Genomic DNA, 12,043 nt, shown 5'->3' with positions numbered 1-12,043 from the left:
TTTCTTATTATAAGGGCATTCAGTGAGGCACTTATAATAAGTAAACACAAATAAATAAAATAAAATAAAACAAAATTTTATTTCTTTGCTAAGTCTGCAGTGTGTGTTTACATTTCATAATTTGATTGGTACAAAGAAAGCCACTATCATGCCGAGGCATTTCGGGCAGATTTAACATAATACTTACAGACTTCTTAAGTCTACTTATAGACTACTTAAGTCTAGACAGGTGAAGAGTGGTAGAATACAAATACAGTATTCAATATTTTACTCTATTATTAATTTGCTTTTTCTCAGTCCACATATTCAGCAACTGTTTTATCTCTTATTTATTTTATATTGACCTCTTTGTCATTCTTTTCAGTCAGTCTTGACCTAGATTACTCGCTGCACAAGCTCTTATCTTCATGTCTTTGCCTTTAATTGTACAAATTGCTGATACTTAAACACCTTTAAGTATATTATATGTAATACTTTACTGTCAGTTTTATGCTTATTCTTCTTGGAACCTTCACCACTGGCATTCTTCTTGGGTGACATGGTTAATATCCAACAATGAGATGGGATGATGAAAAGATCTACACTTGATTGATGAGCACAAGAGAGAGTAAGGTATGGAAGGGAGTAAGGCATGTTTGACAGGTAATTTTCCCAAGCACTTTGGACTTGGGTATATATTAATGTTTTATTGAAAAACAGTCATTGGATATGCATTATTGGGTTTCTACTATAATTCATATTAGCACTCTTAGAATAGTGCACTTGGTGAATAAAGAACAAAAATTTATAATATTCAGTTATTTAAGTCATTTCTGCTGTGTGAATACCATCTACATTACCTCATTTAACCTTGTCTGTCATTCCTTCCTACCTCTGTGATTATGTTGTGTTCGTGTTCCCATGTCCATGGTTCTATCCCCGGACCAGGGTTTTCGGGGAATGGCTGGAATTCCTGGTATGGACGGCTTACCTGGACCAATTGGACCGCATGGTTCACCTGTGAGCAAATGTTCTTCTTGCTGTTGGATATACCTAGGAGGGATATTAGCACTGTAGCCAAAAGATGCTCGAGTGTAGATCATACATTATACGTAATGCATAAGAAAGAATTAATGCTTAAATCTAGTGTGCAGAGCTACTGGGTAATGGAACATACAGATTGCCTTAATTGCACACCATCATAAACAACTCAGTAACATCCATTGCACACAAGAAGTAGTCTTCTATATCTATCAGATCTAAATCCTGGTCCTTTCAAGGGAAAAGGGGCAGGATGTTGGTGAAGGGTTTCTAGTTTAAGGAATTGAAGAACTTCCCATTTCTCAAGTGAATCTTGATTGCTGCCCATAGCTTATAATGCACTCTGTTAATCACCTTTCAGAACTGCTAGTACCAAACAACAACAGTTACCTTGCTCACTGCATGAGTCTCTAATTCTGTACTTAAATTCAAGCAAAAAAATAAAGCTTTAAAATTACTGTACCTTTTTCAGAGACCCGGGAAAATACATTTGGTGAGCTTTGCCAAAGTTATAAGTGAGATAGTGTAACATGGAGTAACATTTTGACCCTCAAGCATCTTTAGACTATTATGTGCCTATACCCCTTTCTATACTAGCCATAGTCATTACATGTGTTCATGAGGTATTCCTCTCTGTGTGAATATTACCTTTGATATGGAGGTGGAATCAGATCTAAAGTTTTGTTTGATCCTCATCTGTTAGACTGTGAAAATAAATGTCTTTTGAGCAGTGGTAAAGATCAAAATGCAGTATTCAGTTTGCGTGGTGTGACTTAATACTCCCTGCTTTGCTCAGGGTCTGGAGGGCAGGAACGGAAGTAGTGGACCTCCAGGACTGCCAGTAAGTTTAGCGTATTTTGCACGCTTGTACTGTACGTACTAATCTTGTACAGGATTAATGTAAACTGTCAGTGTGTTACCTACAATGTGTCTAACAAAATAGTTGTATAATATGTATTGTATTGTAACTATTGAGAGGTCTGCAGTGGAGGGAAAGATTGCGCTGTCAGAATATAATTTATCAAAAGTTATATACAGTGGTACTCTAAGTTTTGAACTTTCTTCCTTCCAGAAGGCTGTTTGAGTGCCGTTACTGAATGAATTTGTTCCCATAAGGAATAATGTAAGCTAGATTAGTCTGTTTCAGACCCCCAAAAATACACTTACAAAAGCACTTACAATAATACACTTACATAATCAGTCTAGTTGGGAGCAGTTTGAAACTTGGGGTACCACTCTGTGTGTGTGTGTGTGTGTGTGTGTGTGTGTGTGTGTGTGTGTGTGTGTGTGTGTATATATATTTGTAGTTTTAAAAGTATTCTTTGTTTGTTCCATAAACCACAAAAGCAATAGCAACCTGCCTGTATAAACTCTTGAAAATTATTTTTATGTCCCGTACCTTACCATTGCATCAAAGGTATACAGTACCAATAAGTTGATGAATAAAACATTTGCAACACCTCGGTATCTGGACGAGATGTTTCACCTGTGCATCAGGATTTTTCAGTCTAATGCAGAGGCATGAGGACTTGTATATTGCATTCAGAGGAGAGGTGCAGCAGTTGAAGACATAACAATGGGCAGGACCCACTAGTGGAAGTAGGTCATGCTCATAAGATGGACCGTGAATTACTTCCATTAGTTGCTCCCACTCATATATGATGATGTTTTCAACTGCTGCAGTATGCCTTTCTCTGGCCCTCTCATGGGTTACACTCAGCAGTTTGGTGTAGGGAAATACATCCATACAATCTTCAGCTGTATTGCACAATGGGTAGAGTAAACAGAAAAGCAAGCAGTCTCACATCTATGCCTATCTAGTACCAGATTTGAGCTGCCAGCTGTAGGCAGTGATCCTACCATGCATGTACAAGACATCGCTAACATGAGTACCATGTTGCTGTGTCATATCTTAACGGACACTACCTGGCCAATGGTCTTGCATACCTGTGTTTTGTCATACAAGTGTCACAGGGGCACTATTGACAAATATAATGGCTGCACTTCTCTGCCTTATTCCTCATGCCTTTGTATTAGATTGAAAAACTTGCAGTGCATGTGAAATATCTCTTCAGTAACGATACCCTGGTGTTATCCAAATCTTACTCATGAAATAGATTAACTTCAGGTAATATTTCTCACTAGTCACATGGTCATTATTTGCTATGATTTGACAGTGAGCTTTGAGTATGTGTTTCTAAATTAAACAAATATTCTTCTAAAAATATTTTTGAGAGGTGCATATTTGAGTGGGATTGTTTATCTCTTCATGCTTTTTTAGAACAGTAGAACACAGTCAGTAGTGATTACTGGTAAACATTGTTACTTGTTAACATTACTTGTAACTACTGTATAACAGCTATGTATCATAGTGCAATAATGCAAGATTGATATGGATTATACTTGTCTGTATTTGTTTTAAACCCTGGACAGTATACAAATGTTGTGTTTGTACATTAAACCAGGGACTGTATATGTAACCCATACCTTGCTAATCTGTAAATATCTTTATGCTATTTCATACTAAATCAAATGCCTTACCGAGAACAATAGATTGTATATATATGTAAATATTTAGCCCATATTGTAATGAATATGTACTAATGTAAGTGTACAGTTTATCTAGTTAGCTTTACTTAATTTGTTAATATTGGTATAGTCTTGTAAGATTCTGTTATCTGTTGGACTAACACACTATTTTTTCTTTGGTTTAATACCATCATTCTTGAAGAAAAACACATTTTGAACAAGCTTTTTTGGGACAACATTTTGCTCTATTAGAGCTTGATCAAGTTGTGTGAAGGATACAACAACAAACACACACACGCACATACGTACATATTCCTGTAACGGGAAGTAGAAGTAGGTGAGAGACTGTTGATGTGAGGGAAAATTGGTGTATGATAACTCGTGGATCTTGTAAAGCTATGCAGTATGTACACTGGTCAGCTCTCTTGCAGTGCTGCCTAGTTTCTGGCCATACCATTTTGTTCCATTCCTGTACCACACTGTTGCCAAAACTGTCTCTGTATTATGATGGTCAGTGGTGTTCTGTGTACTAATGAAAGCCACTTCCAAGGTGTGAATGTTTATTCCAATCAACCACTTGTGCATTGTTTGTGTGGCAAGTTCTGATAGTGCAGTTGTGTTCCTGAATTCATGAGAATACATGTCACTGGCCTCAGGGATCATGAAGAGGTATATATGAGTGACCGTCAGTGGGCTGGGAAATAGCTCAAGACCAAAACAGGTGTGTACCCTGTAGTGCTTACTTTATCTTATTCAAATACAATGCCCAACCATTAAGAAAAAAAGAAGAAAAAGATGTAAGTCAGAGAGAGAGAGAGAGAGAGAGAGAGAGAGAGAGAGAGACTCCATTTACAGGTGAAGACAAAGATTTACAGAACTTCTCAAAGGTTCCAGGCTATCTTAAGAATAAAAATAAACACTGGTTAGAAAATTGGAAAACATTGATCACAAATTAAATGCATCATATAGTCCAGGGAAGACTGGGGGAGCAAACAAGTCATTAACAAAATTAAAAGAAATCGAAAATATTTTGTCCTATGCAAAATCCCGGGCAAAAGTCACATTTAATATTGGGTCCTTGCTTAAAGGCGATGGAACTTTCACTGACGACGACAAAGAAATGAGTAAAATACTGAAATCACAATGACTTGTGTTCAGTGAGTCTCTAAACTGATTGACAGTTCAAATGAATTTTTCATGAATGAGACTCAAAACTCTACTGATGCCTCCAATTTTTTTAATGTAATCCAAACCCTTCTTGATTAAGAGGTCCTTGGCAGCATGCCTGTGTGCCTGAACACAGGAGTTATCACACAGTTATTGAAACCAGATACAATTCCACTCCACAAAGGTAGTTGTAAAGCAGCTGCAAAAAACTAGCCCTAGTACTGTCATCCCACATTAAAATCTTTAAACATACATGTACATGCATTGGCCAGAATTGCACAAACTAGGGCAACATGAGTTAAGAGCAAGCTGCTTCTCCCTTTCACAATTGTCGAATCATTACAACATGGTTCTTGCATGCACTAAAAAACAAACAAAATGCAGATGTAGTGCACACAGACTCTGCATGAGCCTTCAACAAGTCTTATCATAGTGTAATAATACTCGAAATAACCAAAGAGAAATGGATAAGTAAAATAAAAAGGCAGCAACAGTGAAAAATCTCAGTTTCCCAAGTTACATTGCTCACCTTAATTCTTTTTCTCATACTTATCTCCAACATAATCAGAAACATTAATAATAGAACAGTATCATCCTTTGCAGACAGTACTAGAAGTTGCTTGAGAGTTGGATTGTGATTATGATTTACCAGTATATAATTTGAGTGAATTGATCATAACAGTAGCAAGTTAGCACAGATTGTGCTTTGTAAATACTTGTACAATAAAACAACTAATAATTTTGCATGCAGAAGTCACGCCCTACAAAAGCAAGTCGTGGCAAACAGTGCAGGGGTGCAGTGAGTGCAAGAGAACTGAGTAAGTGAAAAGTAACAGACTTTCAGACAACCTCCCTTCATCTATAAGAAAATTACCAACAGACCCCCAAACTATCTTCAAGAGGGAGCTTGATAAATATTGTCAGCTCCTGTTCAGCCCTGCTGTGGTGAATGTGTTTGACTCTTATGCGGCTAGCACCAATAGCCTGGCTAATCAGAACATCGCTTAGAAAGCCTGATCTCAAGCTGGGCTGTGGGGGTAGTGGCCACAGAAATTGTTTTAGTTAACCTTCAAGTAGCCACCAAGTGCCATTACACTTGCCTGATGCTACTGCAGCTCATAAAACCATGGGGTCCAAAATCCCCAAAGCAAACAGTGAGCTGTGAATATGGTCAGTGGATACACATGTAGATACACCACTAGACCTCATAGGAGCAATGCATAACCAGCTGCTTGAGTTGAGGTGAGACCAGCACCAAACCACCTAGCTTACCTGTTTCCCTCAGTGTGACACCACCCTGGCAAGAAAAGTTCCTGCTGGTGTGATCTAAGGAGAAACAGACTGTTATACCCCACTGTGGAAGTCAGTGACTTTTAATGAGTTGGCAATCTATAAATACCTAATTTTTTTGTAAAGGTGATTTTTACTAAATAATGTGACTCCAGTGGTTTTTGTCCATGTTAATTTTTTTTAATGATTTTATTAATATTCAAATATGCACTTGTCTTTGTGACTTTTCCTGTATATAAAAGGTATGGGATATGCTGTTATACCATCATCTCTTGTCTGTGTACACCATATTGGTGTTAATTAAATCAATACTGTGTTATACATAATACACAAGGTTAGTGCTGTATTATGTTTGGGATATATGATAAAGTTAGCAATGTTTGGAATATTAAGTGTTATTCTGGTTTGTACAATGGATGGAAAAATAAATAGCAAAAGAACTTATTTAGTGGATTTTACAAAAAAAAAAAGATAAGGAGTTATGATGTCTAACTTCAAAGTTCTTGCTTTAAAACACTCCTACAAGTCCCAATACTTGTCACATTAACCCAGTTAGTCTGCCACAGTTCATCCTAATTTACAGGTTAACACGCTTTATGTACTACTGCTACTACTACCATTTTCCTGAAAGCCTTTATAAAGGCTCATCGGTAATGTCAGTGCCCAAATCCCTACTTAGACTTGTTACTTGTTTGTCAGTGCCTTTTACATTACATTCATTTACTATACTTTAGTTTTCTCAATATTTTGCTCCTTTTATATCTTTGTCTTAATTTTTATTACTCTTTTTTTACAGTATTATTATCTAATAGATTCATTTCTTTTGCCTTTTGACTATTTATTTTGATTATTGCTATTCCTACATATGAAGCCAAGGCGTGTAGCTGTACAATATGTACTGTTTATGGTCACTGGAAATTGAAAGTAGTCCACATTGCTACATTACTGGTTATTACCATTTTTTTAATTATGGTAACCATTAATGTACATAGTATTCTCAGCTACAGTGGTACCTCGTGATATGAACAGCTCAAAACTTGAACATTTATGTAAGGGTATTTATGTAAGTGCTTTTGTAAGTGTATTTTTCAGGGTCTGAAACAGGCTTATCTATTTATTATTTTTTTATTTTATTTTATTATCACACTGGCCGATTCCCACCAAGGCAGGGTGGCCCGAAAAAGAAAAACTTTCACCATCATTCACTCCATCACTGTCTTGCCAGAAGGGTGCTTTACACTACAGTTTTTAAACTGCAACATTAACACCCCTCCTTCAGAGTGCAGGCACTTATCTAATTTACATTATTCCTTATGGAAACAAATTCGTTCAGTATCGGCACTCAAACAGCCTTCTGGAATGAATTAAGTTCGTATCCCAAGGTACCACTGTATACTTTGTTTCTATTGACCATGTACAGTATGGTACTGTTGTGCACTTTGGGTTTTCTATCATCCTTTATTCTCAATTGCTTTGTAATTTTAGTATGTACTATATTGCTAGTAGTATTTGCATATTTTTTGTATATTTTACATTTTTATCTTCTAGTTTTTATAACTTACTTGTTAAGGAGTTCATTAAACCTGATTTTAATGTTTGAGGTTACCAACCAATTTCACTGAAATCTTCCACGATATACTGGTGTTCTTAGTTTATCATAAATGTATAATTTCATTCCAATTCAAAAATTTTTTGTTCTAACTAGTATAAAGTTTGGCATGACACTGGCACACATGTAAACCTGAAACTCTAGTTAAATATGTAAACCAATATTTACCATATAGGTAATACTGATTGAGAAAATATTAAAAATACTTGTACATCACTATTGACGTATGTGTGTGTGTCTGTATGTACTCGCCTAATTGTGGTTGCAGGGGTCGAATCATAGCTCCTTGCATGTCTGTGTGTGTGTCTGTGTTAAATAGAACAGAAAGAAGTTGATGTGTGTTAGTGTGGGGTATTACAGTGTATGACTTAAGACAATTTGTTTACACACAAATATTACATAATGCTTGGTATTCTAAAATCCCATCTAAAAATGTTGACAACAAAATTGCAAGAAAGGGATTTTTTTTTTTTTTTCTGATGATCAGGCTTAGTGACATCTTCAAGTCAGTACCACATTTCATTCCCTTAACATTCTTCCTGCCTTACAACTTCTTCCTTATCTATTAGCCTCTTTTTCCCTTCCATTCCTCATTATCCTCCTTTGTCATCTTTCCCATGTTCTTTATTCTAAATACACAACTCATTATTTTCTTAGGAGTATGTAGCCATCCCTTCTATTCTTCACTTCTTTAATTCTTGTGTTCGTATCTTCTTTCTTTTTCCCTTCTTGATTTAGTCTTGTCTCTTTTTAATCCTGTTGCTTCCTCTTGATTATCTTCCCAAATAATTAACTTTTTTATTTTTTGGCTTTCTTTTTCTGTTATTTGTACACCCTGCTTAACATCATTAGAATTTCAGTAATGTAGTCTTTTTTCTATATTTTGTATTTCTGAAAACACTTGCTTAACCCTTTGACTGTCGCAGGCCCCTTTCTGAAACTGTCATTCTATGTCGATAAATTTTTGAAAAAAAAAAATTATTTTTTCTTATGAAATGATATAGAATCTTTCCCCGATGGTAATGACACCAAAAGTTCGAAATTTGGTCGAAAACTCACGGAATTACGCTCCCACGAAGTTAGCGGTCTCGGTGACATATGCGTATCGGCGCTTTCAGCCAATTCCATTGTTCCAGTTGACCAAACTCATAGCTATTTCTTTAGAACTCCATTTTATCTATCAGCTGAGTACAAGAAACTGCCCATTTACCAATTTAAACTACCCAATATAGTGGTCAGAAATTGGCAATTTGGCCAATTTCACGCAAATTAAAAAAGATGATAATTTCAAAATAGGGTCCAGAATAAACAAGGTAGACATTCTTGGCACTAAAATAACATATTCTCTGTTCATTAGTCACATCTCTAGGCCCCTCTTATATTATTATTGCTTTCTATTTTGATTTTTTATTCATACAAAAAAATACAAAATTTACTGTTATGCAGGCTACTGCATTATTGTAAAAATGGTACAAATAATATCAGTGCACTAGTGAAAGAATATTCGACTCCCCAGTTGATGTGTATTGGACGTATGGTGTGATTTGTTTACTCCTGAACATTGGTAAAAATCAAACATTTCCGCTAAGTTGAGCTCAGTTTCAAGGTCGTTTTCATCGTCAGAGTAATGAAAATCATCTCTATTTCTGTAATATGTTTTCCATTTTATCACCTAAGACCATGAAAGTGCGAATACAACGATAAATACTATACGAAAATACACCTCAAAGTCAGTGTTTTAATCCAAAAAAACGATCAGTTTTTTTTTTCTCATTACGCACTGTGTGCTGCAGGATTTTTTTTATGTGGTGCACACTGACCACACAGACCCATTCTCTCACATGTGGGCCTACCAGCTTTCTCCCGCTTGATTTGAAGCCGCTAGAATTATTGAGTATATATACGTCAGAAACAGTGGCGCGTAAGACGTATTTATATGGCGTAAACAGTCAAAGGGTTAAACCTTCTTCAGTCTTTTGCCCTCCTCCTGTGTTTCTCTTTTTTTTGTTTCTTATATCATTTTCAGCATTTTACTTCATATTTTACAACATTTTTCCTTAGAATACTCCTGCTCACTTTCGAATTTGAAGTCTCTTGCCTTCTTACCAGGGCATGAACTTACCACACTGATTCCTTTCCTCTGTCTGTCTCACGCCACTTCTACTATCCCTCTCAATGATTCTGTCCGCAGTACAGTACCTCCTTTGTCTTTTTATCTTAAGTTTACCCATTTCACTTCCTTGTATCTCTTTCATCTCCTACTATCTTCTTGACCTAGCTGCTTTCATAATATGGTACATCATATTTTGTCTAGTGCCACCAGCCAGTGACATACTTATTCCACCCATGGCCCGTCTTCATATCCCTTCCTAGTAAACGCCTAATCCCCCTTTCATATCCTGACTGACCCGCGATGGCTCCTCTCCAGGGTGAAAAAGGGCAGAAAGGTGACCGCGGTATCACTACCGTCAACGGAAAGGAAATTCCTGCTGGTATTCTTGAAGGACCCCCAGGTCAGCCTGGTAAGTTTTATTAATTTCTTGTTTTATGATTCCAGATGCCATATAATAAAGAAGAACGAATGGGAAAGATAGTAATAACCTCATATGGATCCTGGATGTTGTTATGGATTATTGTAGAATACCATACAGTATTGCAAGAGATGACATGGTACTAAGCAACCTAGCTCCTATAAAGGTTAACTTGGTTATTGTAAGTGTTTTGTGTATGAAATAATTGTGATCCTGGTTAATCCCTGTATAATGTATTTATTGTAATTATAAACTAGGTAATGACTGTTGATATTGTAAGCTTATCAAAAATATATGTATGACTGCAGTATTGTTGGTAAACAGAGTATTATAGCCTTATAAAGTATTGTAGTCTGATTTAAGAAAAAATTAATTGCTGCTGATTTAGTGTACAGGTATATACATGGTTCTGTGCAGTACTGTATTGTAGACTCCAATACATTGTGAGGGCATCTGTTGGTTCGTATATATCAGTTACATCTGAAGTTCAGCTGTCTCAGCTGTCTACTTAAAAGAATGCCTCTGTGAAAGAGATTTAGCTGCCAGTTGTCACTAATTAAATTAACTGAATTTCCTTGGGGTTGTTGCAGGCAAGAATGTATAATTAGAAGAATTTTGAAGGTTCTGTTTATGATGTATAGAAAGAAGTGGTTTAGACATCTTTCCCTGTAAGCCATGCATGCCTTAGAAGACAGCTAAAATGCTGGAATGACAGGGTTTTAATGCCTGTTTGTATATGCAGTTACAGTAAAGGAAAAAGGAGGAAATTGGTTTTCCTTATTGTTTGGTCTTCCTGCCTTGGTTGGAAATGGTTTGTGTATTATAAAAGGAAGAAAAAGATCAGTTGAGAAGTGATTTGTTCAAGGAAACATGGCCATAATAATGGAAATAAATTTTTTTGCTTTTTTAATAGAAATTGTTCCGGTTTTTCATCAAATTCCTGCTGCAGCAACATTGTGTGGCCTACAGCAATCTTGTAATTTTAGTGTTCACTTATTTTGTTTTTGCTTGTAAATTACTTTTAAATTTATTGTGCTAGTTTATTATTGTGGTTACTGCAGTAACTCATAGTTTACATCATTACTGTACAAGCAGTTGGGTGCTGCTTACCTTCTTCACTTGGTAAATAAATATGCAGAAAGTTTTGGCGAATTGTTTAAATATTAATTTTAGGTTGTGTTGAAGTGTGGATGTGAATAGTGACTTGATTATAATAATAGCTGTAGAAATTCTCCTTATGTAATATCCTGTTTATATTGTGAAAAATTATAATTGTGTAGCTGGGTTGGTAAAAAAGACATAATGCACTTTTTATTTTTTTACTCTGCATTTTGTATGTTAAAATAAGAACCTCAAGTCATTATGCTAAGTACAATATGAAACATCAGTGACCAAAACTTAGCAGTGTGTTAGTACAGTTCCAGAACCATGTAGAAAGGCTATAATATCAATATTTTCCTTCAGGCTCCAAGTCAAAATGCATTTTTTCTACATAATGATCTTCAGTCATAACCATAAGATGAACAGCATTCATTTTGTAGAGCTCTGTTTTTTGCATTCACTTTTACCAGTAGTGTAACATTGGCAAGAGAGAGGTTTTAAAATAGATGCTTTCCTCGGTTGTGACAGGTCCTTCAGGGCCTCCTGGGGCCCCAGGGGAACAAGGACCAGAAGGTCCAATGGGCCCTCCTGGGTTGGACGGGGAAGAGGGGGCTCGAGGACCTCGGGGCAGGAGGGGAAAACGGGGCAAGAGGGTATGTACCATTATCCTGACTTGATACCCTCTTTGGTGCTGGGTATGCCAGGCTGCCCCCCCCACACTTCCACACACTTTCCATGTTTCATTTCCGCCACTGTAGATGCGATAATGCAAGGCGTGTGCTTTCTCTACCATTCA

At 36.4% G+C, this 12,043-nt stretch overlaps 1 protein-coding gene across 32 annotated transcripts in view; it reads left to right on the top strand.

Annotated features, from left to right (window-relative positions):
• LOC128696092 (collagen alpha chain CG42342) overlaps positions 1–12,043 on the top strand; it is a 672,233-nt gene that overhangs the window by 568,303 nt on the left and 91,887 nt on the right. For 24 of the 32 annotated variants that reach the window (XM_070094994.1, XM_070095004.1, XM_070094998.1 and 21 more), the window contains 4 exons: positions 928–999; positions 1,817–1,861; positions 10,044–10,137; positions 11,776–11,900. The exons of 3 other annotated variants lie outside the window; for them this stretch is intronic. In XM_070094994.1, coding sequence (XP_069951095.1) covers positions 928–999; positions 1,817–1,861; positions 10,044–10,137; positions 11,776–11,900 — 336 coding nt within the window. The remainder of the gene's footprint in view (positions 1–927; positions 1,000–1,816; positions 1,862–10,043; positions 10,138–11,775; positions 11,901–12,043) is intronic. 5 more of the 32 variants (XM_070095006.1, XM_070095017.1, XM_070095002.1 and 2 more) reach the window with 4 other exon arrangements.

This window comes from Cherax quadricarinatus, chromosome 48 (assembly GCF_038502225.1).
Source record: "Cherax quadricarinatus isolate ZL_2023a chromosome 48, ASM3850222v1, whole genome shotgun sequence".
Lineage (NCBI taxonomy): Eukaryota > Metazoa > Arthropoda > Malacostraca > Decapoda > Parastacidae > Cherax > Cherax quadricarinatus.
The sequence above is the reverse complement of the archived record's forward strand: the minus strand, read 5'-3'. Positions and strand labels throughout refer to the sequence as shown.